The following is a 25,251-nucleotide window of genomic DNA, read 5'->3' as shown; positions in this document are numbered from 1 at the left end:
TAAGAAGTCACAGCATCAACTAAGAATAAATGCGTGAACCACAGCTTCTGGGAAAAGGAGACGAGCCCCCAGACCCACGCCAGGACTAGGTCCAGAGTGGCAGGCTGGTGGCGAGCCAAGGGGGTAATTCAGTGGGAAAGCTCCAAAGCAAAGCCGAAGGGGCTCCCCTCCATGTCTTAGCCCTTTCTCCAGGGAGTGAGAGAATAAAAGCAAAGGAATGGTTAAACATTCAAGACAGTGGCTACCTCTGAAAGAGGAGGGAAGAGGCAAGAGCTCCCAGTGGGACCTGCAGGAAAGGTCCCCCCAGCACAGGGCACTCTGCACAGGGCAGTGCCACAGCCCATGCTGCTGGGGGACAGCTCCTCAGCAGGCTCTCTCCCCAGGGGTCAGGCTGGTGGCCCGTCCAGTGCGGATGGGCTTGGTGCTGGTGCCCGGCTGCCCCAAGGGCAGCTCCCAGCACTTGGTGGAACCTTTGGCTGCTGGAGGGTGAAAGCGTCCACCTCTAGCCTGGGGCCTGAAGGGGTCCAAGGCAACAAAGGGCACTTTATTTCGCCTGACCTCCGTCCATCTGTAACCCCCCGTGCCTCGGACCTGGAAGGGGCTGAGCTCCTGCGCTCAAAGCACCCTCGTGGTCCTTCCTCTGGGAGGACAGTCAGTCCAACTGCATCTATCTGCCCAGAGGTGAGTGTGCAGGGCGCCCGGGCCCTGTGAGCTCACTGGTGTCGGGGTGCACAGCAGGGGCTGGGCTGGAACCGAGGGGGAGCAGCTGTGGGAAGGCACACGAGTGAGGCGCACTGCAGAGCTGACCTGCGGCGAGCCCCACGACTGCACGGCAGCGCTCCGTCTGCATCTAGGGCAGAACGCCGCGTCTGACAGATGTGCATGCTGGGGCTGCTTAAGCTCTATGGGGACGACGGCAAAGGAACAAACTGGACAGAGTAGGCAGTGTTGTGAGGTGGTGAGGGGGTAGGGGTTTACGGTTTTATTTTGGTGTACTTAACACAATAAAATGTTTAAAGACAAAGTTAAAAAACAGAGTAAGTTTGGGGAGACAAAAGAAAGTGAGCACATTCGCAGAAGCAAGAAAAATGTCAACGCCATGTGACCGCTTGTCAGCTAGTGCTCAACCACGCAGGCAGAAACCAAGGTCTCCTGCAGCCACACATGGCGGGACACCCCTGCTGCCTGTCACAACGGATGAAACTGCACTGAAGCAGGAACGAAGAAACACGGGGGCTGCGCGGGCACCCTGTGACCACAGGGCAGCCATGCAGAGGAGGTTCTCAATGACAAAACAGCCTCCGACTGGAGGACGACGCCCCCGGGACTCGCAGTGACTGGCTCTCTCGGTGGTGGCTGTCGCATGAAGCCAGTGCTCACTTACCACTCTAAAAACCCTAGGGCCCCTAAGAACTAGGCTATGTATAAACTCACGGAGTTCATAGTTAGAATACGTGTCACCAGAAAATAGCAGGTCAGAGAATGGAAAGCTGGGTTAACTTGGGCAGAATTGGTAAAAAGGGTGTGTGCTTATCTTTGGAAATGAGCAGAAAAGATGAAAGCACAGCACAATGATTGCGACTAGCAGATATTATGTGGGTAAGACAGAGGTTGAAAGGGAAAGACAAGGTCGGATACAGTTCTAAAAGAAGAGCTAAACAATGTACACAGAAGTGTAGCACATAGTGAAACCTCATGTGAAGAATGAATATGGGTAATACTGCATATTTTAGACTGTTTTTCTTTGAACCTGAACAAATGTATGTTATAAGATGTTAATCTAGGGGGAAAAAAACACAAAAATACCACATTATGTTAAGTGAAAGAAATCAGACACAAAGCACTACATATTGCCTAATCTCATTTATACACAATGTAAATATAAGTCAATTTACAAAGATGGAATGAGATTAGTGGTTACGTAGGATTCAGAAGGATGGAGGAATTAAGAGGTTACTGCTAAGGGATATGGAGTTTTCCTTTTCAGAGTAATGAAACTGTTTTAAAATGTTTTGTAGTAATGAAGGCACAACACTGTGATTATACTAAAAGTCACTGATTGTACATTTTGGATAGATTGTATGGGATGTGACTTTATCTACATAAACTGTGGGGGAAAAAAAGAATTAGGCTAAATCTATTGCCTGTGCTCTATAAATGGAACAAGAAACCCTGGATGGCAGCACATCTGCTTTACAAACATGGTTTACTGAATATTTTAAGCCTACTGTTAAAGCCTACTGCTCAAAAAAAGAAAAAGAACAAAAAAGAAAGATTCGTTTTAAAATATGGATGCTCACTGACAATGTACCTCATGATGCTAGAGCTCTGATGGAGACATTCAATGAGATACGTTGTCTTCATGCCTGTGAACACAACATCCATTCTGCAGCCCATGGATCAAGGACTCGTTTTTACATTCAAGTCTTATTATTTAAGAAAAACACTCTGATGGGTGTGGGTAAAGTAAACTGAAAACCTTCTGGACAGTATTCACCATTCCAGATGTCATTAAAAAGACCTGTGGAAAGCAGATGTGGCTCAAGCAACTGGGCATCCGCCTACCACATGGGTGGTCCCAGGATCGGTTCCCAGTACCTCCTAGAGAAGGCGAGCTGGCACAGTGGCAGGGATGGAGAGAAAATGAGAATAGAAGACAAAAAGAGAAGGAGATACAGAAGATCCCTCAGTGAATGGACACAGACAGCAAAAACAGCAGGGCAGGGGAAGAGAGGAGGGAAGAGGGGTTTAAATCTTAAAAGAGACAGAGAAAGGAAAGACAATGAGAGACACAACAAACCAGGGAACTGAAGTGGCTCAGGTGAGGCACCTCTCTTCCACATGGGAGGTCCCAGGTTTGGTTCCCAGAACCTCTTAAAGAGAAGACGAGCAGACACAGAGAGCAGACAGCGACCACAGAACAACAAGGCAGCGGGGGTGGGATGGGGCATAAATAAAATAAATCTGTGATTCATGGGAGATGGTCAAAATAAGAACACTTACAGGAGTTTGAAAGAAGTTGATTCCATGCCTCATGGATGACACTGAGGGGCTGTAGCCTTCAGTGGATGAAGGAACTGTAGATGTGGAAACAGCAAGAGAACTGAAACTAGAAGTGGAGGCTGGAAATGTGCCTGAATTGCTGCAATCTCATGATCAAACTTTATTGGATAAGGAGCTGCTTCTAATGGATGAACAAAGAAAGTGGTATCTTGACATGGAGACTACTCCTGGCTATTTGATAAAGCAGCAGCAGGGTTTGACTCCAATTTTGAAAGAAGTTCTACCACAGATAAAATACTATCAACAGCATGGCAGGCCACAAAGAAATCTTTCATGAAAGGAAGAGTAAATTAATGAGGCAAACTTCACTACTGTCATATGTCAAGAAATAGTCACAGACACCCCCACAGCATCTCCAACCTGAGCAGCCGTCAACTCGAGGCCAGACCCTCCACCAGCAACGTTTACGACTCCCTGAAGGCTCAAATGGTTATTAGCATTTTTCAGCAATAAAGTATTTCTAAAATTGAGGTATGTACAGTTTTTGTAGCTATAATGCTATTGCATACTCAGTAGACTACAGTACAGTATAACTTTTATATGTACAAGGAAACCAAAACATTCCTATGATTCACTGTACTGCAGTGGCCTGGAATGGAACTCATGGCATCTCCCAGGTATGCCTGCACAGGAACGTGAAGAGGAAAGAAAAAAAAAGATCTGACCCTACTCATTCCACTTTTTAAACATGGGTGGGCACCCAAGGATCTTGCATGCACGCACACAATACCTCAGTAGCACATGAATCAGGCGTGGTGAGACGCGGGGTCCACCTGATCACAGAGAGCCATGCCTCCGAAAGGCGGAGCCAAGAGACAAACCAACCAGCCATATGTATATCCTTCTTTGGAGAAGAATCGTATACTATGGACAGGCATCTCTTGGATTCTGTTTCCCTTGAGAACCCTGACTATCACAGGGGGTAGGCAGAAGAGGCAGGTGGGCAGCCAGTGGTCTGAGTCCCCACTGCCACAGACAGCCCTGAGGCTGAGAGGAAGGCCCATACTGCCAGCCACGCGGCCAGGGAAGCCAAAGCCTTGCCTGTCCTTCCCTGGAGCTCATTCTTTGCACACAAACCCCTTTTCCCTCTCCAGCCAATTGTTTTTAGTGTTTGGCATGGGGATCCAGGAGAATGGGGAGCTGTGGCCGCATGGACCCTGCTTGGTTTACAGAACTTGTCCAAGGTCTGCTTATGGAAACCACAGGACAAAGCAGCCACCAGCCACGGCCACACAAACACAGCCCCTGAATCTCCACGGCAGGGGCCAGGTTTGAAACCCCTCCTCTTAGATGAAGGGGGCGACCTGTATGCCTTGGCTTGCAGCACGCCCTCTTGCGGGGACCCCATCTTCGCAAATGGGACCCTCAGGGGCAGCAGGAGGTCTGTGAGGCTGCCACAGTGACATACAAGTGGTGACGTCAGCTGGGGCAGGCAGAGCAGAGGCCCGCACGCTCGCCTGTGCCTGTGAGGCTCCTGGAAGCATCTCAGGGCCCAGGTCCTCATTCTGTAGGTCTTGGGGATGGACCCGCCCCGCCCTCCTGGCGAGTTCCGGGGGACGCTGCTGTGGCAATCCGGAGCCTACGCAGGTCTATGTGCAGCTTCCTGAGGGCAGTCACGCCGTCCTCCACAGGGCTGCACCGTCCCTCTTGCCAGCCGTGGGCGAGAGCTCCTCTTTCTCCACATTTTCTCCAGCTGGTTTTTTTGTTCTTTTTTTCAAATAATGGCTATTGTCTGAGGTGTGAGATGATATCTCTAAGTAGTTATTACCTGCATTTCCCCAGTAGCTAGTGATATTGAGCATTTTTTCATGTGCTTTTTGGACATTTGCATTTCCTGTTTGGAGAATTGTCTATTCAAGTCTTTTGCCCATTTTTAAAATTGGGTTGCTTGTCTTTTTATCCTTGGGTTGTGTGATCTTCTCTTTATAGAAGATGGAGATCAAATCCTTATCAGATAGGTGGTTTCCAAATATTTTCCCCCACTGAGTGGCTGCCTGTTCACCTTTTTGACAAAGTCCTTCGAAGCATGAGAGGAGGTCGGCAATCACCTCTTCACTCTGAGGACCTCTGCTGCCATCAGGCCGCAGGTGCGAGCGTCTGCTTCAAAGCTGCTGGATGATGTGCATTCAAGCAATGAAGAGGAGCCTGTGTAGGGTGGAGGGATGGCCTGTGTGGCCTGGGGGATGTCCCTGGACCCCAGAGCATCACCAGCCTCCACGGAGCAGTGCACACTCAACGGTGGGGGGTCAGGCCAGACCCTCAGGGCGCCTTCTGGCTGGGAGGCTTGGGAATGCATGCTCTGGCCTTCTGTGGGCTCAGAGCCTTCTTGAGTGGGGTTCTGCGGTGCAGTCGCCCCATGCTAGCCAACCCCATGCCAGAAGCAGCACCACCTAGAACTACATCTAAGAATCACGAATCTTTTGGAAATATTTTAAAACCTGTTGCTTTTGGTAACACAAGGCTGTATCTGGGAAAACTGGAGTTTGTGATGGAAAGTACAACAGCAGACCTGTCGGTCTGGTGGGGACTCCCTGATCCCTAAGGAATGGCACGTTTTCAAGCAGCGGCTGCCCCAGGAGTGCCGTTCCCCCGATCCACGTTCAAACGCAGCAGGAGTGTCCCACGGGGCTAGGGAACACTGGCCCAGAGACGCTCCCACCTGCGTGCCGGCCCTCTGCTCAGTAGTACCTCTGCCTCCGTGAGAACATCTGGCTTCATCTTGGGGTTGATCTTCGTGGTAAGTCAAACCCAAAGCCAAACCCACATGTTCCCTCCAGCAGATGTGTCAGAGTGAGCATCTCTTCTATCAGAACCAGTTCAGCTCTGTCAGGTTCTTTTTCTTAAGTAAAAGAGAACCATTCAAACCCACTTACACACTGCTTGGTGAGCATGACTGCCGCTGGAGCAGGAAGCCAGCAGCACCCTGTGTCGGCAGTCTGGGCACCACCGCACATCTCCCCCTGGCCCCCACCCCAGCCTCGTCCAGGCTGTCCCTGCCTGCGTGGACTTGAGGTCCCACCCATACCCAACCTGCTCCAATTTCAACAACCAGAACACCAGCCTCTCAATAAAATCTTCTGACACCATGGGGGGGAATTTGTTTCCCTACACTTATTATTCATTTTTTCAGGTTGGGCAATCAGAAAAAGAGGGAAAGAGGAACCTAGAGCTAGGACTCCCTGGAGGCTCACCTGCGTTCTGTACCTGCTCTGGTCTTCTGGGGCGGGGAGGGGCTGTCACTCTTCCGCCTTTACCAAGTACAGGCCCGTGCTCACTGCAGGCTCACAGCTAGGAAGCATTCTGGAACGCCAGTGTCAGTTTCCAGAGGGCCAGGCCCTGAAGCTGTGGTCCCCAGGGCTCTCTGCCTCCAGAGGCACGATGTGGGCAGGTAACAAGGGTCCTGTGACCCTACACTCACCCGCCCCCCGAGCTGGCTCAAGAGGACAACTCAACACACCACCTGGCATCTTGCCTGAGGTACAGACAATCCTGCTTAACTCCCCAGGTAACTCCTGACCAGACATGGGCAAAGTTGGACCAGGACCTGGTCATGCCACAAGGACAGCCCTTGAGAGCAGCCAAGGGGCCGCAGAGATGGAGAGGCCTGGGCCAGCCTCGGGGAGGCAGCAGCAGCACAGGGCCCTGAGCTGGGACAGCAGAGCAGCTGGGGAACGGCAGGAGCTACGGGAACAGGGTCTAAATCCCAGAAGCGGCTGGCTGGCAGGGCAGGCAGAGAAAACCACATCCTCAAAACCTGGGGCTGGAGGTCGAGGCCAGTCAGAGAGGGCGGAGGTGGCCAAGCACAGACAGCCGAGGCGCCAGCCTGCAGGGCAGCAGTGGCTCCAGGCTCTGGCCGCACCCGCCAGGCCGCAGAGTGCCAGCGCAGCACTGGTTCGGGCTTTCATCCCCTGGTGTGCAGGTGCAGGCCCGGTGCAGGCTCAGGCCTCGCTTCAGCCTCTTGGCAGCAGTGGCTTCTAGCCAGCAGCATCCACCTTTTTGTTTTTATTGGTTTTCTTTCTCTCTTATTCATGTTGTTGTTGTTGTTGTTTTTTTTCAAAAAAAATCTGGCAGATCCCTGAGGGACCAGCACAGATGCACAGCAGCAGACACTGGCTCTCCACCTGTACCTATAGACAGACTCAAAAAGGCAATGTATATGGGGTTGGGGGTAGGATGGGGAGTGTTTTGTTAGTATTTTTTATTCTTCTTTCTCTTTCCTTTTTTAAAATTCTTTTTCTTGATGGTAACTGAGTAGCAGGAGAACTAGATTTCCAGAGTGACAATAAAAAAAGAATTCCAAAACATACAAGGAGTTAGGAAAGCATGAAGTATGGTCAAGTCACATAAAGAAAAAAAATAGTTCTAAAGAAACTTGTGAAGGAAGAACTTAGATCAACTCTCTTAAATGGAATCAATAAACTAAAGAAAAACATGGACAAAGAATGTAAGGAAACCAGAAAAACAATATATGAACCAAATGAGAATTTCAATAAAAAGATAGATATTAAACAGGAACTGCAAAGTACAGTAACCGAAACGAAAAATTCAAAAAAGAGGTTCAAGAACAGATTGACGCCATCAGTGAAATGGAAGATGATGCGATTCAAACTACCCAGTCTTAGGAGCAGAAAGAAAAAAGAGCTGAGACTGAGGCTCTGTGAGGCACCCCCAAGTATGACATTGGAAGCAACATGGGTGCCCCAGCAGGGGAAGGGGGGAGAGAGAGAAAATATTGAGTGGAGTGTATGTAGCTCAGTGTCAAGTGGGTGCTTCACATGTACAAGGTCCCAGGTTCAATCCATGGTATCTCCTAAAGATAAAAAATAATTAAAAAAAAAAAAAAAAGTTTGAAAAATGATTGTCAATCACTTCCCAAATCTGATGAAAGACATGAACATATCAATCCAAGAAGCCCAACAAAGTCCAAGCAGGAATAACTCAGAAATCTACACTGAGACAATTACAGTTGAATTATAAAGATCAAAGTCAAAGATAGAATCTCAAAAATGGCAACAGAGAAGCAACATTCACAGAAAAGGAATCCTTAAGAAGATAAACATCCAATTTCTCATTAGAAACCATGGAGGCCAGAAGGCAGGGGGAAAACATGAAGTCCTTAAGGGAAAAAAAATCGACCAAGAATAACACATCAGGCAAAACCGTCCTTCAAAATGAGGAAGAAATTAAAAGACACTTCTAGATAAACAAAGCCGAGGGGTTCATCCCACTAGACCTGGCCTTCAAGAAGTGCTGGAGGGGGTCCTCCGGCCGAAAGCAAAGGCAGGGGCGTGAAGACACGTGAAAACACGTGAGGAGTGAAGACCGCCGCTGCAGCGGCCACGGTCGATGCAACACCAGCATCCTGCTCTCGCCACTGGAAAGGCCGTCTCTTTCTTATTATATGGCTTAGTATAAACGCATAAGAACAACCATGAACCTCTGTTACTGGGCACACAGGCATAAGGTTATAATGTGATGAGAACAGGGAGGGAAGGAGACACACGGGCAGAGCACGTGGGCTACTGAAGTTAGATTGGTATCAATACCGAGTTGTAAAGGGTAATAGATCTAGGATGTTAAATGTCATCCTAAAGGTTATCACAAAGAAAGTACCGAAACAACCTATGTAAAAGGAAAGGAGAAAGGATTAAAAAATGGCTCCTCACAAAAGAATATTTAAACAAGGAAAGCAGTGATGGAGGGAAAGGAGGGACAAAAAAAGTATGAAAAAAAAAGAGTATGGCACATACAAAAAAATAAGCAGCAAAAATGGCAGAAATCTGACCTTAGTGACAGTTGTATATCCAACCAAAAGGCAGAGGTTGGCAAAGTGGATAAAGAAGCATGATCCAATGAGACACGCATCTTAGATTCAAAGATACAAAGAGGTTGAAAGTGAAAGGACGGAAAGAAATATTCCATGTACACACACAACCAAAGAAAGCTGTGTGGCTCTACTAATATCAGACAAAATAGACCTTCAGTCAAAAACAGTTACAAGAGAAAAGAAGGATGTTACATGTTGATAAAAAAGACAATTCAACAAGAAGATATAACAATTATTAACATATACACAACCAACAGGACCCCAAAATATATGAAGCAAACATGGAATTGAAGGGAGAAAAAATTCTACATTAACAGTTGGAGATTTCAATATGTAAATTAAAAATATGGATAAAACATCTAGACAGAAGGTCAAGGAAACAGAGGACTTGAACAATACTATGACGCAACCCCGCATCCAACAGTGGCAGAGCACACATCCTTCCATCCTTCTTGAGCGCACATGGTTCCTTCTACAGGACAAAAGATTTCAAATAAATAATGTAGCAAAGAAAATACAAAGTTAGCAGAGGGAAGTAAATAAGGTAAGAGCAGATCAAGAAAATAAAAAAATTAAAAAGATGATTCTTTGAAAAAAAATCAGTAAAATGGACAATCTTTAGCTAGACTGTCAGAGAAAGGATACAAATAGCTAAAATTGGAAATGAAAATGTTGGCATCACTATTGTTACAGAAATAAAAAGGCTCATAAGAAAGCATTATGAACAATTGTACACAAATTAGATAGTCTAAATACATGGAAAAATTCCTAGAATGAGCTAAACTGAAGCAAGAAGAAATAATCTCAACAGACCTATAACAAGCTGAGTGACTGAATTATGAAGGAAATGTCCAGGGCAAAATGGCTTTACTGGTAAATTCTACAAAGCATTTAAAGAAGAATTAGTACCAACAGCATCAATCATTCTCAAAGTCTTTCAAAGAATTCAAGAACAGGGCAGCACATCCTACTTCATTCCTTGAGGCCAGCATGATCTTGCTATGGAAACCAAAGGAACAAAACAAAAGAAAACAAAGGAAAACAAAGGAAAGGAAAACAAAACAAAAGAAAACAAAGGAAAACAAAGAAAACAAAACAAGGAAAACGAAGGAAAGGAAAACAAAGGGCAAATGAAGAGAAAGGAAGGGGAAGGGAAGGCTAGTTTACCTCATGAACAGACACAAAAAAAACGTTAATAAGACAGTAAGTAGCAAAGAAAACCCAGCAGAATATTACAAAGATTATACACCATGACCAAATGGGATTTATCCCTAGAATGCAAGGGGGTTCAACATAAGAAAATCTATGTAATTCACCACATTAATTGAAGAAAGGGGGAAAAAAACAAGTTCATATGATTTATTTAACAGATCAGGAAAGACTTTGATAAAATTTAGTACCTTTTTTTTTTGATAAAAACACTCAGAAAACTAGGTAGAGGGAACTTTCTCAACACCATACAGAATCCACAATTAGTATTCTACTTGATGGTGAAAGGCTGGAAGCAACCCCTTTGATCTGGAACAAGATAAGCATTCCTGTTTTTGTCCATCAACAAGACAACAGAGGAATGATACGTGACACACACATGATGGCGTATTAATCAGAGACAAGAAAGAATCAGCTTATTAGACATATTACTTACACTGTATAACCTCACAAACATCATGCTTAGTGAAATAAGGCACACAAGGCCAAATATTCCGTGACGTCACTTAAATGAGAAATCTAGAAATAGTAAATTCACAGAAAGAGAAAGCAGACCAGAGGCTCCCAGGGGATGGTGCTAGGCTGGTACAGAGTATTCATAAATAAAAACGTGAAGATGACTGAATGATGCGGAGGCAAAGCAAGGGACCCGCAGGGGCGTCCCCTCCTCTGCACAGGGCGTGGGCCCCAGGCACTGCTCGGGCTCGCTCAGGCTCGTGGGCTGCTCCATGCTCCCCACATGTGGGTGGCACATCAACAGACGGGGGTTTGGATGTCCACCCCCTTCTCACTCACAGTCGGGACAGACCAAACTGTCAAGTACAATTATGCAGCAATATTTCCAATGAGGATAATGCAAATATCGCCCAGGGTCGGGCGTGGACTCCCTGAAGAACACAAAGGAAGCCCGTGGTCAGGGCACTGGCTGCCCACACATCCAGGCCACTCCAGCGCCACTGCACCGCAAAGCTCCTGTTCCAGGGTTCACTCTGGAGAACGTTCTCTCGTGAACTGTAACAAACGTTTAACACTGACCCAGAGAGGGCTGGGAAAGGCACACCCAGTGTACACAGGGGAACACAGTTAGTGGCAACACGTGGGCGATGCCCTCTCCTCATCTACAGCAAATGTTCTACAACAATGAAAGGTGGGGGTGATGAACGGGAATCCTGTGTCATGGTGTGCACGTTGGCTTTGCAGTTCAACACTTTTGCTATACACTTACTGTTCATATATTTACATGTACATACGATACACTTCAATAAAATTTTCTTAAATAAAAAAAAGCTTAACGCTGGTTCCCAAATTACACACACCAGAGAGTAAGTGAGGCCACTCTGGGAATGGGCACTCAGAACTCCTGGCAGGAGGCCCATAACCAGCACAAGCCTGCTGACAGCTGGGCAAGCTGGGCTGGGTGGGGTCTAGAAAGTGGCCGTTACCTTTTTCCCAGTCTGTTTCTCCACCATGTCGCTGCTGAGAGCAAACTCTTCCTGCTGGGCTGCCTTAGAACAGCCACCCCTGGGCATCGTTCTGTGCCGTCATGTGACCTTCATTTAGGCTGCCACCGCCTCGTCGTCCACCGTCTGCTTCAAAAGAGAGGACAGAGAGGGTTAAAATCCACCGGATGCAGAGAAAAGGCACCCACCCAGCCTAACTGAGTTCAACTAACAAGGAGCGGCCAGGAGCTGCAATATCCACTGGGAGGGCTGTGGGCGGTGGCGTGCTGCTCCAGGTCAGTGAAGGTAGGACACGGCTCCGCGGGAGGAAGAGCCGCTCCCTGGCCACAGGGCCAGGAGGAGCAAGGTCTGCTCTCCAGGAGGGGGGTCAGGGACGGACAGGCATTCTGCCACTGCGGAAAGTTGCGTTGCTCCAGCCACCCCACCTTCAGAAAGCAGGCCTGCGAGAATGTGGGGCAGTCTCGGGGCTCTGCGGCCAAGTCCTCAGGGTCGGCCCCTGACTGTGCCCCAGGGGGGCATCAGCTCCCACTCTCAATACATATCCCACTCCCCACCAGTGGTATTCGAGGGATCTAGCTGCTGTGGCCTCACCAGCACTGGCAACGGCACTATAGTTCATTTTAGCCATTCTGGTAGGTGCACAGTGGTGGCCCGTGGTGTTTCCCAGTGGCTGCTGATAATGGGCATATTTTCATGTGCTTATTCTCTATTTGCGTATCTTCTTCAGTGAAATGTCTAGTCTGCTGCTTGTTTTCTAATGGTCCATTTTTCCCTTTTCCCCCTTTCTGTTATGTTTTAAGAACTCCTTATATATTCCAGATACTAGTCTTCTGATATGTAGTTTGGAAATATTTTCACCCACTTAGGCACTATCCTTTCATCCTCCTACAAAGGTCATCTGCAGAGGAAAAGTTTTCAATTTTTATAAAATCCAATTTATTAATTTTTTCCTTTTAGGAATCATGCTTCTGGTCAATTTTTAAATTCTTGGTTTAACCCTAGATCCTGAAGATTTCCTTTTTTTCCCCCCTGGAAAGTTTTACTTTATTTTTAAATTTTTAAACGTTTATTTATTTCTCTCCCCCCTTCCCCCCGCCCCCCGTTGTCTGCTCTGTGTCCATTCACTGTGTTCTGTGCCTGCCTGCATTCTCGTCATGCGGCACCAGGAAACTATTGTCGCTTTTTTTGTTGTTGTTGCGTCATCTTGCTGTGTCAGCTGTGTGTGTGTGTGCAGTGCCACTCCTGAGTGGGCTGCGCTTTTTCCGCACAGGGCGCACTCCCTGCACATGGGGTACCCCTACGCAGGGTCGCCCCTGCGTGGCACAGCACTCCTTGCATGTGGCAGCTCTGCGTGTGGGCCAGCTCACCACACGGGTCAGGAAGCCCTGGGTATAGAACCCTGGACCCACCATATAGTAGGAAGACGCTCTATCAGTTGAGCCACAACCGCTTCCCTGAAAAGTTTTATGGTTTTACATTTCAGTACATGATCCATTTCTGCTTCATTACATTGATGTTCAAATACTGAATCAGTCTTGCAATCTTGGAATAAATAGGTATTAATCATTTTATATGTTGCTGAATGACATCTGCCATCACATTGTTGAGGACTTTGACACCTACATAAATGAGGGATAATGGTATTTCCTTGGTAATATCTCTGGTTTTACTGTCAAGGAAATACCAGCTTCATAAAACACAGTTGGGAAATAGTCCCTCCTACTTTCTGACACAGTGTATCAAATTTGGATTATTTCTTCTTTAAATGTTTAGCAGAATTTGCCAATAAAACCATTTGAACTGGAGGTTTCTTTTCTGGGCTTCTTTTTTTTTTTAATGATTAATTCAATTTCCTCAATAGGCTGTTCAAATTGCCTGTGTCACACTGGGTAAATTGTGACAGTTTGGGATTTCCAGGAAGAGGTCCCTTGCATCTAAGTTGCCAATTTTGTATGTGTAGACTTGTTCCCAGTATTCCCTTATTATCCTTCTGTTGTCTACAGGGTTTGCAGCAATATATATCCTGTTTCATTCTTGATACTGGCGATTTCTGTATCTTCTTTCTTTTTTTCTTTTGCCAGTCTGGCTGAGGGTTTTTAAATGTTACTGATATTTAGAAAGAGCAATCTCTTTATTTCATTTTCTCTATTGTTTCTGCTATTACTGCCTTCTTTCTCCTTGCTTTGAGTTTATTTTGCTCTTCTTTTCCTAGATTCTGGAAATTCAGAATATTGACTTAAGACTGTCCCTCTTTTCTAAAGTATGCATTTAGTGCTACATATTTCCCTCTCAGCACTATTTTAACTGGTTTCTCAAGGTTTGATATGCTATAAACGTCTTTTCCATTCAGTTCAATGTATTTTTTCTTTAAATTTCCCTGGAGGATTCCTCATTCATTGATGGATTATTGACAAGTGTGTTTAATTTTTTAAGTGTTTAGAAAGTTTCCTATTATGTTTCTGTCATTGATATACAGTTTGAGTCCATTATGGTCAGAGAACACACTATTATTTCAATTCTTTTAAATTTGCTAAGGCTTATTTGATGACTAACAGGGTCTGTGTGAATGGCCAATGGGAACTTGAAAAGAATGTGTATTTTGATATTGTGGGATAGTGTTTTCTAAATGTCAGTTAGATCCTATGTATTGATGGTGATGATAAGTTCTTCTCTATCCTTGCTGATTTTCTGTCTAGTTGGTTCTATCAAAGAAAGACAAGTACCGAAGTCTCTAACTACTACTGTGAATTTGTCTATCTGTCCTTTTAGTTCTGCCAGGTTTGGGTTCACATATTTTGCAGCTCTGTTGTTTGGTGCAGACCCATTTAGGATTGCAATGTCTTCGTGGTAGACTGACCCTTTCATCATTCATATGGTGACCCTCCTGTCTCTGGTAATTTTCTTTGTTCTGAGATTTACTTTACCTGACAGTAGAGCCACTCCTGCTTTCCTTTTTTTTTTTTAGGCGGTACCTGCGGGATTTAACTCAGGACCTCATTTTACCTGCCAATTTCTATCTTTTTAAAAAGTAGTGTGATCTGCATATCGTAAAAAACAAACAAACAAACAAAAAAACTGGAAAAAAAAGTAGTGTGTTTAGTCAATGACATTTAACATATTTAGCAACAGGTTAGGGATTAGGTCTGTCATTCATTTTTTGATCTTCTGTTAGTACCCTTTTAAAAAATCTGTTTTCTATTTCCTGCCCATCTATTACCTAAACATTTTTTTAAAATTCCATTTGTATTAACTCTCTATAAAGCTTTTTTAGTTGACGCTCTAGGTATTACTAACTTATAACAATCTCTGCTGTCAATTTACAAATCAAGAGAAGCGTAGAAATGTTACTTCCCTTTACAGCTTATAGAATCCCTTTACATACATTTAGAACTGTATCTAGACAGCATTAAAATTTTTGCTTTAAATGTCAAACATAGTTTAGATAACACAAGAAGAGAAATCGAGTTTACCCAGTTTTACTCTTTTGTTATTTCTCCCTTTCTAATATTCCAAGGTTCCTCGTTAGCTATCATTTTCTTTTATTTAGAGAACTTTCTTTGGCCATTCTTTTTTTTTTTTTTTTAAAGATTTATTTATTTATTTTAATTCCCCCCCTCCCCTGGTTGTCTGTTCTCGGTGTCTATTTGCTGCGTCTTGTTTCTTTGTCTGCTTCTGTTGTCGTCAGCAGCACGGGAAGTGTGGGCGGCGCCATTCCTGGGCAGGCTGCTCTTTCTTTTCACGCTGGGCGGCTTTCCTCACGGGCGCACTCCTTGCGCGTGGGGCTCCCCCACGCGGGGGACACTCCTGCGTGGCAGGGCACTCCTTGCGCGCATCAGCACTGCACATGGCCAGCTCCACACGGGTCAAGGAGGCCCGGGGTTTGAACCGCGGACCTCCCATGTGGTAGACCGACGCCCTAACCACTGGGCCAAAGTCCGTTTCCCATTCTTTGGCCATTCTTTTATGGTAGGTTTGTTATCAACAAATTCCCTTAGCTTTCCTTCATTTGAGAATATTCTTTAAGGATAATTTCACTGGGTATAGGACTCTCAGTTAACAGCTGGTTTCTTTCAGCACTTGAAAAACGTTTGTCACCTTCTGGTCTCCGGTTTCTGGTATAAAATGTACTGACTTTCTAAATGTTTTTCCACTATACTGGAAAGTTTTTCTCAGTTGTTTAACATTTGCTATATGCCCTTAGTTTTCAAAAATTTAACTGTGATGTGGCTTGAAGTATATTTCTTTAGCTTTATCCTTCTTTTCTCAGTTTGTGCCACATGTTACCTGTGTATTTATGTCTCTTGACAAACTGGAGCATATTCCGCCAGTATCTGAGTACTCTTTCAGGCCCATTGTCTTCCTCCTTTCCTCTGGAACTCTGATAACACAAGGTCCAATCATTTGTTACTGTCCCACAGGTCCCTGAGCTCTATTTTTTTGTCTGCTATTTTCACTCTGTTGTTCAGATTGGGCAATATCTATTTTTCTATCTTCCAGGTACAATGATTCTTTCCTCTGTCCTTTCCATTCTATGAGTAAGTTCATCGAGTGAGCTTTTTCCTTTTTTCTAAAATTTCCATTTTGTTCTTTTTGTCTTCTGTGTTTGATGACACTATTTCTTCACTGTGACTTTTTTCACTTGTTTTAAGTATGTGTATAAATCCTCTGTGAAGGATTTTAACATGGCTGTTTTAAATTCTTTGCCAGATAATTATAGCATCTCTATCATGCATATGAGATCTTCCTGGTTCTTGTCATGATGAGTCATTTTTTACTGAAATCTGGTGTTTTTGCATGTTGTTCTTAAGACTGTCTCGGCTGGCAGGGAAGGTGAGTGCAGCCGAGGACGGCAGGTGGGAGGCACCCAGGTTCTCCCACGCCTGGCTGCCCCACAAAGGGGCCTGTTACTGCTGGCAGAGATGAGAACGGTGGCAAGGCCCTGGCTCTCCACGGAAAGCACCCATGGGGGCTGGGGTCCTGGAGCCTGGCGCAGGAGGAAGCCTGGGCTCACCAGCCTCAGGGGCACGGGTGTGCTGTGTGCCTGGAGAGGCGGTTCCGTCTCTAAGTTTTCTGTCTCTTCTGGCCCTGTGCCTAGAGAGAGCAGGCTTTGGTCAGGGCTCTTCTCACCTGCAGTCGGTGGTGGTTCTGGGCTGTGACTACTTTGGCACCAAGCCTGGGCTCTGGGAGGCAAAAAGAAACCCAGGCTCTGGTGCACAGCGGCCCTCAGGCCCAGGCCCCGCTGGCTGCTCTCCTTCACCTCAGTCTTCCGTTTGCTTTGTATGAAAAGCTCGTCTCTTAGTTGTACCGAGCAAGAGAAATAGGGAGCCCTTAGCGCCCTTTTCATGTGTTGTTTTCACTGCCAGAATTAGAAAACATTTTACAAAACGGAAACTGCGCACAGTTTCTCTTTCAACAACTCTTCTTTGAGATAAATGTGCTTCACCTCTTTATTTGGGGGGGGGGGGCGGGGGTGGAACTAACCAGGAATTTAACTGCCTCTGTTGCTATGAAGCTTGGCCTTTGAAATACAATGTTCAAAACACTGCATGAGGGACAGTTCCATTCCCTTGTGCTTTTTCTGCTCCTTGCTTTTAGTGGACAGGCTTGCATGTGCCCTTGGCCCTGTAACTGTGTCTTCTTTTGTGATCAAATAATGTCCTATATGGCATCTTTTGGAAATATTTTCCATTATAACTGATAACATTCACCAAGTATCCTCTAGGTATTTAACTGGGCTTAAACATGCATCTACATTTATTTTGGGGAAGCGGGGAAGACTCAGTTGTATTCATTTCCTGAGACTCGTGTCCGAGCACACACAATGAACAGGTAGCTTCGTTCACATGCTCCACAGCTCAGGCCAGAAATGACCTTTTCTTTCTCTACTTGAAACATTCCCCTCCACCTTTCCATGACAAAACCGAGGCTTCAGCCTGGGGGAGTGGCACCCGCTGGCACTCACGTGAGCACAGACAAGCGCCGTCTCGAACTGTGCAGTCATGTTTAAGTGGAAATTTAAAGATTATCCAGAAGTCAAATGTTTAAAGAGCTTGACTACCTGCTCACCTAGTCAGAGAGCATTTAATTCTCCTAAACCTGGACGGGCGGACCTGCAACCTGTGGTCACTCACTCCCGCCGCAGGCGCCTCCTCTCCTGGCATCCCTGCATCACACCCGGGAACGCTGCCGTCTCCCCATGGACATGGAGCCGCGGTGGCCACACAGTTCAGGCCTCTCCCCTAGCCCCATGCCCTAGGTATGTTTTCAGACAAAAGAAGCCATGGGGCAAGGGAGAGGTGATCTGCTGATTTTGAACCTGCTCCTCCAGGATGCTGGGTGTTTCACAAGCGTGCGGGGGCTGAGCTGACGAGCGCAGCACGGGGGCCGAGCCTGGCCTGGGCGCCCAGCCAGCCAGGGAGGCTCTCGCAGACACTCCTCCAGAGCGCGGGGCGGGCTGCGCGTCCGTCCAACAGGCCCCGCCTCTTCCAGCCATGCTGCTCCTCAGAAGCGGAGCTGCAGCCTCCTGCCTCCTGGACAGTCTAATTAGGCTGCGTAGCGCTCTGCTCCCAGGCCGAGGGAGGGGCACTCTGCACACCACCACGCCTCGCCACACTCCTCCCTGTGCTGCCCCACCTGCTCCCCCAAATCATGAGTGTGGATACAAATTCACCCAGGAAAGGAAGAAGGGGGAGAACTGCACAGAACAGGTCACACGGCCTGCGGGTCGGTGTTTTGTTTTCTTTCCCACAGAAAAATGCTTCCTCGGCTTCCTGAGACTCCAGGCCAATCACGTCCAGGGCGCTGACATCTGGACTTGGTGTGGACAGAAAAGCTGCACGACACGCAGCCACGGAACTTCTAGCAAGATCACAGGATAGCTCTTTTCGAGTGCCCAGCACGTCTGAGATGTCACACAGTGGTGGAAAACGGGTTAACAAGCTCTTTCAGGGTCCAAGCGACAGGACCTGGAGCTGCTGGCATGTCTGCGTAAGTTTCCAAGGGGGAAGGTGCAGGTGGCCGGAGCCTCGCGCACCGCACAGACCCTGCCCCAGCCCACAGTTTCTTCAGAGGTAGGCTGCAGGAGACGCCGACGCTCAGCCATCCTCCACTCTGCTTCACTCTACCCAATTCCAGGCTGATAACTTCCTCGAAGCTGTCCCTGCCGGGCCCCATCTTGAGATGGCGATAATCCTGGGGCTGCACCAGAGCCTGCCTCTCCTAGCACAGAGCTAACAGAACTCTAACTCTACAGCTAAGAGGCGCCAAAAACAGGGAGAACAACACAGATGTACCAAAAATACCAGCAACACTCATCAATGTCAATTACTTTGCTCTAGATGGGGAATTTGCTCAGTTTTGGAAGTTAAACTAGTTGTCTGCTCCTCCAGGGCAGGGCTGCTGAGTCGTCCTGGACGTGGGGTGGAGGTTCACGGAGCACCGTGACCAAGCACTGACAGTACACAGAGGGGAGGGCGACCCAGGCACGGCCTGATGGACTGCTCTTGACCAGCTGGCTTGCGTGCCTTCTCTTCTAGATAGTTCTAAGCCTGACACAGCCGGCCGGGGGCTGCTGGTCACTGGGCTCCACAGCTGATTAAGATGGGGGGCCGTGGAGCCTTACTCTCCACAAGCAAGCTTCTCCCAAGACAGGTGACCTGGCTATTTTTGCTTGGACACATTTTAAAAGCAACCTAAAATCTCCCACACTTCTGAGTTTCAGAATAAGCCTTATGTTAGATTCGGTGTCTGTAAATTACGACTCAGCACTCAGCAGGAGAATCCGGTGCCCCTAGAGCAGGGGTTCAAGGCCGACCTCAGGCAGCAGCGAAGTGAGCGGCACCGGCCAAGGGACATGGGGACAGCAAGGCCCTCTCGGCTGCCGACCAGCTTTGCAGGATGTTCTCAAAAGGCCTCAAGAGAGAGGGTGTCTGGGATGGGGCGTCCCAGGAAAAAAGGCCGAAGGGCAGGAGAGCCTGCCGTGACCCAGCAGCCCCACGCCGGGGGTGGGGTGGGGGTGGGGGGTGGCACGGCCAGGGACAGCCAGCAGCCCAGCCCATGACCCAGCCGGCGGAATTGCCCAGCCTGGTCCCTGGTGACAGGGTCTCTTCACGCTGGCCCTCAGGGGCTGCGGCTCCCTGCCTGCTGTGGCTGCAGGACGTTCTTATCTGCATGGCCGACGAGGACGGACCACGCCGCGCTCCTTTCCCGAGGCACTTTGAGCAGCCTGCGCATGTGGGACAGCCAGGCAGGGCCACTGCTGCAAAGGCGGCTGTGCTGACCACCCCGCCCTAGCACAGCCTCATCTCAGGGTGGAGGCACGGCCGCCGCAGGAGGTCCCAGAATGTCCTGCAGCGCAGGATGAGCCTGTTACCACCTCTGCAAGTGACGGAGCTGGGGCGCCCGCAGTTCGGGGGAGCCCGCACCTCAGGGCGCCCGGTCCTGGCAGAAAGAGCTGCGATGGCCGCGAACCCGCACAGCCCAGAGAAGACAGACCGAGGCTCAGGCACTGAGGGCCGCGCGGCAGCGGCGTGCTCAGCACCAGCGCGCCCCCGCGGGCTGCGCTCGTCGGCCTGCAGAACAGCTCATCCCCAGCAGGCTGCTGCTGCTGCCAACTTCACGCAACATCCCAAAAACTGGCATGGACTCCATCCCAGCTTTCTACATTAAAGGTACAGACAAATAAAACTTAAAAAAAGAAAGACTTCGAACTAAATGGATTTACCTGTCACGACACTTTGCTGGGCCGGGGCCACCGGCCTGCGCCACAAAGTTCTTGCATCGTCAACGCTCTCAGGCAAACCTGCGTAATATGGATGGGGGCTGAAGGCCTGCGTGGGATGGCCAGTGAGCCCCCTTCCACCTACCCCAAGTCACAGGGACAGACCGGAATGGTCCCTGGGTCTGCAGGAGCCTGAGGCTGGGGGGGGGGGGGGAATGAGCCCCTCACGTGGAAGGGCAGGAGACAGTGCTGCAAAGAAATACGTGGAAGCCACCTGCCCTCCCCAAGAACGTACAGGACTCCCAAACACGGGCGAGCTGCAGACCAGCGGCCTCAACAGGGCCCACTTCTCAGGGCTCTTGCTGGCCCTCTTTTTATCAGGTTCTGCCTCAAATTCTGTCTCAACAGGCAGCAGCTGGACAGGGGAAGAACCGCCCCCCATATCGACCTAAGCTTTGTCAAGATGTAGGAGGGGAGCTAAATACAAAACACACATGCGCTCCAGGGTGGACCACAGATGCGGGGGCATTTGGGGCTCTGCTGCGTCCTTCCCACTGCTCTGGACAGTGGGGTGGGGGCAAAAGAGGGCTCTGGGGAGAAGGCTAAGGTTCCCAAGCTTGGCCAGCGCATTCTAGGCATGCTGTGTCCTGCCCCGCAGGCCTCGTGGTCAGGCCCGTCCACTTGCCTGAGAAGGGACGACCTCAGCAGGTGGCAGGAGGAGCGCAACCAGTTCAGAGCTGGACTCGCGGAGGGCCACAAGACGGGGGAGGGTCTACTAGAGAGAGACCAAGAACTGGAAAGAATCTTGCTGTTAGTAAAGTCCAGAAAAATCTCAGGAGAAAAAATCACGGATTCAGAAACTGAAAAGTGAGGGGAAACATCAGTTCTGGAGATGAGCCAGGAACCACAGCGTCATCAAGAGGAGGAAGACATCGCCTGGAAACAACGGGAGAGACCACCCAGCTCACGACTGCACGCAGCACAGCCCCTGGCTGAGGACCCGACCAGTGGGGAAAGAGGCCCACAGCCTCCCTGGCGCGGGGCGCGGGGCGGGTGCAGCTGTGGGGAAGGGCTCAGAGGGCGGACGGGGAGTGCGGGCAGAACCCCGAGGCCAGGCAGGCAGGCACAGGCGCAGCACCCGCCGAGCGCCCTTCCTTCAGGACCTACCGAGGCTCCACGCCGCCCGGTCCAGGACCTACGCGCCAAGGCACCTGGCCTAACCCAGCGCTTGTCTGTCAATCCTAAGAGCCTGGGATGCTCCAAAAGGAAAAAGAGCCAAAAGAAGAAAAATACTTTCTGACATGAAAATGAAGTGGACTTTGAATTTCAGCATCCAACATTTTATGTGCCCACGCATGCACGCTGATTCTATGGCTGTACACACCCATGAGGGCTTGAGGCTCACAGAGCCTGAGACTGTCCCCTCTGACTCTTCCCAGAATGTCCAGCTCAGGGTCTTGCGTGGTCGCCAAAGACCACTGAGGGGGCCAAAGCCCTCCGAGAGCACCGCCGAGTCCAAAACCATCTCCTAACAACACCTGGCTCGTGGGCACCAGGGCCAGTGAGGCTTGCAGCCAGCCTTACCCACCCATCAGGCCGCAAGCACCCGGCGCCCACCGCTGGGCAGCTGCCAGCTGGGCGGGCCCGGCCACCTCCCTGGGAGCACAAGACTGCCTTGAGACAGACCCTTGCCACAAGGACCGGGGAGCCCAGGAGACCCTTCTCAAAATGAACTAAGCAAGCCCGTCCCTTTCAGGGACACTACCAGTAGTTGTTATGAACAACGAAATCTGAGTTTCTGAGTGAAAATCTGAATTTTGGAAAACCTGTACCCATCTTCCTTAACTTGACAACTTCCCAATACCTAAAGACAGACGTTTTGATGAGATCAGGTATCAAGAAAACATTGCCGGGAGGTGGACTTGGCCCAGGGGTTAGGGCGTCCGTCTACCACATGGGAGGTCCATGGTTCAAACTCCGGGTCACCTTGACCTGTATGGAGCTGGCCCACGTGCAGTGCTGATGTGTGCAAGGAGTGCCCTGCCACGCAGGGGTGTCCCCCGCGGAGGGGACAAGGAGTGCACCCCATAATGAGAGCTGCCCAGAGCGAAAGAAAGTGCAGCCTGCCCAGGAATGACGCCACACACGGAGAGCTGACACAGTAAAATGACGCAACAAAAAGAAACACAGATTCCCGTGCCGCTGACAACAACAGAAGTGGACAAAGAACACACAGCGAATGGACACAGAGAACAACTGGGGCTGGGGGGGCGGGGAAGGGGAGAGAAATAAATAAAAATAAATCTTTAGGGAAAAAAAAAAGAAAGAAAGAAAACATTGCCTTTCTTATAATGTGTAATGAAACGTGCCAACGTTCCACCAAGCTGCGTAAACCAGTAGCTGGCATTTTCAAATACCAATGGCAGTACTAGAAAATCACACCTGGGTAAAGTCTGCCCAAGGACAAGACAGGCGCAGGGTGGGGTGTGGCACGGCTGTGTGCCCAGAACAGCTTCCCATTCCACACTGAAAACAACTGTTAAGAGACTAACACCTGGGAAGTGGACGTGGTTCAAATGATAGTATATCCGTCTACCATACGGAGGGTCCAGAGTTAGATCCCCAGGGCCTCCTGACCCGTGTGGTGAGCTGGCGCACGCGCAGTGCTGACGCGCGCATGGAGTGCACCCCATAAGGAGAGCCGCCCTGCGTGAAAAAGGCGAACCCGCCCAGGAGTGGTGCCGCACATGCGGAGAGTTGAATGCAAGCGGGTGCAGAGGAACGCACAGCAAATGGACACAGAGAACAGACAACGGGGCGTGGAGGGGAGAGAAATGAAAGACAATAATTCCTTAAAAAAAAAAAAAAAAAGACTATCACCTGTCAAATTGAAGTACCTACCAAATAAGGTACACAGCCATATGAAAAGGATATTAAAACACACCTCCTTTTCTACCTCCATCTGTGCAAGGTCAAGTTTTTTCATCTATTTCAAGTAAAACGGCATATTGCAACACATTGAATATCAAGGCAGATTGCCAGCTATCTTTTATTTAAGCCAAATACCAAAGAGATATACAGGAATAAAAACCAATGCCACTCCTCTAACTAGTTTTTGTTGTAATTGACTTTGGTAAAACAGTTATTTTTTATTAAAAGGTTGTTATAAGAAACGCAATTTTTATTGTTTTTTAAATGAATTAGTTTTCTGAGTTACAATTTTAATGTGGTAATTTGATAGCTATAAGCCATACAAACAAAAATTATTTGGGATCCACAATAATCTTTGAGTATATAGGGATTTGACCAAGAAATGTGAGAATCTGCTCTAGCAAAACAACAAGGAAAATCAAGAATGAGGAAGACTCAAGTGTAACGGCAAAGACCAAATAGAAGGATGGTCCAACAATGAGTCCTTGATACTAATGACTATGTTTGTGAGCCTGTGTGCCTGAAATAAGAACTAGGCCTAGAGCTGCAGGGTGCCTAAGAGTTACCTCCTGGGAGCCTCCATGTTGCTCAAATGTGGCCACTCTCAAAGCCAAACTCAGCATGTAAATGCATTGCCTTCCCCCCAGTGTGGGACATGACTCCCGGGGATGAGCCTCCCTGGCACCGAGGGATTACTACCAAGTACCAGCTGATGATGTAACTAGAAAACGATCTTGAATAAAAGGGTCAACTCAGACCAGCAGCTATCTCACCCTACATGTAATATCAGGAGTTAAAAATGCTTTTTGACCTTGAACAAAAGGGGGAAATGGAAAGGACAAAGTTTATATGGCTATGAGTCTCCACAAAAGAGACGGGAGGTCATGAGAGGGGTCGCCCTTACACACACCTCAGCAGAGTCCCAGAGACAGTTAAAGTAGATACAACACCAGGTATTGGTTCTTCTGAGGGCTACAGAGACCCACAGGTTCTATGGTCATGGCAGATGGAGTTCAGTGCCATGTCAGTTGGCCCTACTTTGGAGTTTGTGTTCCTGAGTGCGATGGAGTTGGACTCAGATGTGACCTTTGTTCACAAGCCTCTCCTGATACTTTTACCAGACCTGTTGGTAGCACTGGGGTTTGGTGTATACTCAGGGGATCTGAATCTCTGGACTGTCCATGTGATAGCAAGGCCCTGAGACTCAAAACAACAGACTTGCAACTCCAACCCTCTGGTTTACTGGACTTACCCCAGCCAACTAACATGGAGGTGAAGAAGGTCAACCACCACACCAGGGAGCCAAGGGTGCCTACAACTGAAAGCAGGAGAATTGCACCCATCATCCATGTGGAATCTAAGCCCCCTCTCAATATAGATGTGGAGTGGACACAACCATTCCAAGGTTCACGGGATGGAGGAATAGAGTATGGATTAGAGTAGACTTACTGATATTCTATTCATGAACTATTATGATTAATAATCAAAGAAAATGTAGCACTGATGTGGAGAAAGTGGACATGGTAGCTGCTGAGGGTAGAGAGTGGGAAGAAGAGATGTGATGTGGGGGTATTTTCAGGACTTGGAGTTGTCCTGGGTGGTAATGCAGGGACAATTACCAGACATTGTATGTCCTTCCATGGCCCACTGGGTGGACTGGGGGAGAGTGTAAACTATAATGTGGACCATTGACCATGTGGTGCAGCAGTGCTCAGAGATATATTCACCAAGTGCAATGAATGTCCCATGATGACGGAGGAGGTTGTTGTTATGGGAGGAGTGGGGTGAGGGGGGTGGGGGGTATATGGGGACCTCATATTTTTTTAATGTAACATTAAAAAAAAAAGAAATACAGACAAGCAAGCAAACAAAAAAAGAATGAAGAAGACCTGACACCAGGACACAATGGAACTATGTGAGCAGTGGTGTTGATTTTTGATGGAAAACAGAATGAGACTAAGAAGGGAATGAGGGGAGCAGCTTTTTAAGTTAAGAAGTATGACAGTGACACAACAAGAAACAAGCGTACAGAAGAAAAAAGA

General features: G+C 48.2%; 1 protein-coding gene across 5 annotated transcripts in view; it reads right to left on the bottom strand.

The window, feature by feature from the left end:
• The window catches only part of ANKRD11 (ankyrin repeat domain containing 11), a 250,617-nt gene that overhangs the window by 44,838 nt on the left and 180,528 nt on the right, over positions 1–25,251 (bottom strand). For 4 of the 5 annotated variants that reach the window (XM_071209031.1, XM_058279557.2, XM_058279560.2 and 1 more), the window contains exon 3: positions 11,542–11,688. Coding sequence is in view for 4 of the 5 variants with exons in the window: in XM_058279557.2 (XP_058135540.1) it covers positions 11,542–11,628 (87 nt within the window). In the remaining variant the exon portion in view is untranslated. The remainder of the gene's footprint in view (positions 1–11,541; positions 11,689–25,251) is intronic. The other variant, XM_058279558.2, reaches the window with a different exon arrangement.

Source organism: Dasypus novemcinctus, chromosome 18, assembly GCF_030445035.2.
Source record: "Dasypus novemcinctus isolate mDasNov1 chromosome 18, mDasNov1.1.hap2, whole genome shotgun sequence".
NCBI lineage: Eukaryota > Metazoa > Chordata > Mammalia > Cingulata > Dasypodidae > Dasypus > Dasypus novemcinctus.
This window is presented reverse-complemented; position numbering and strand designations above follow the sequence as displayed.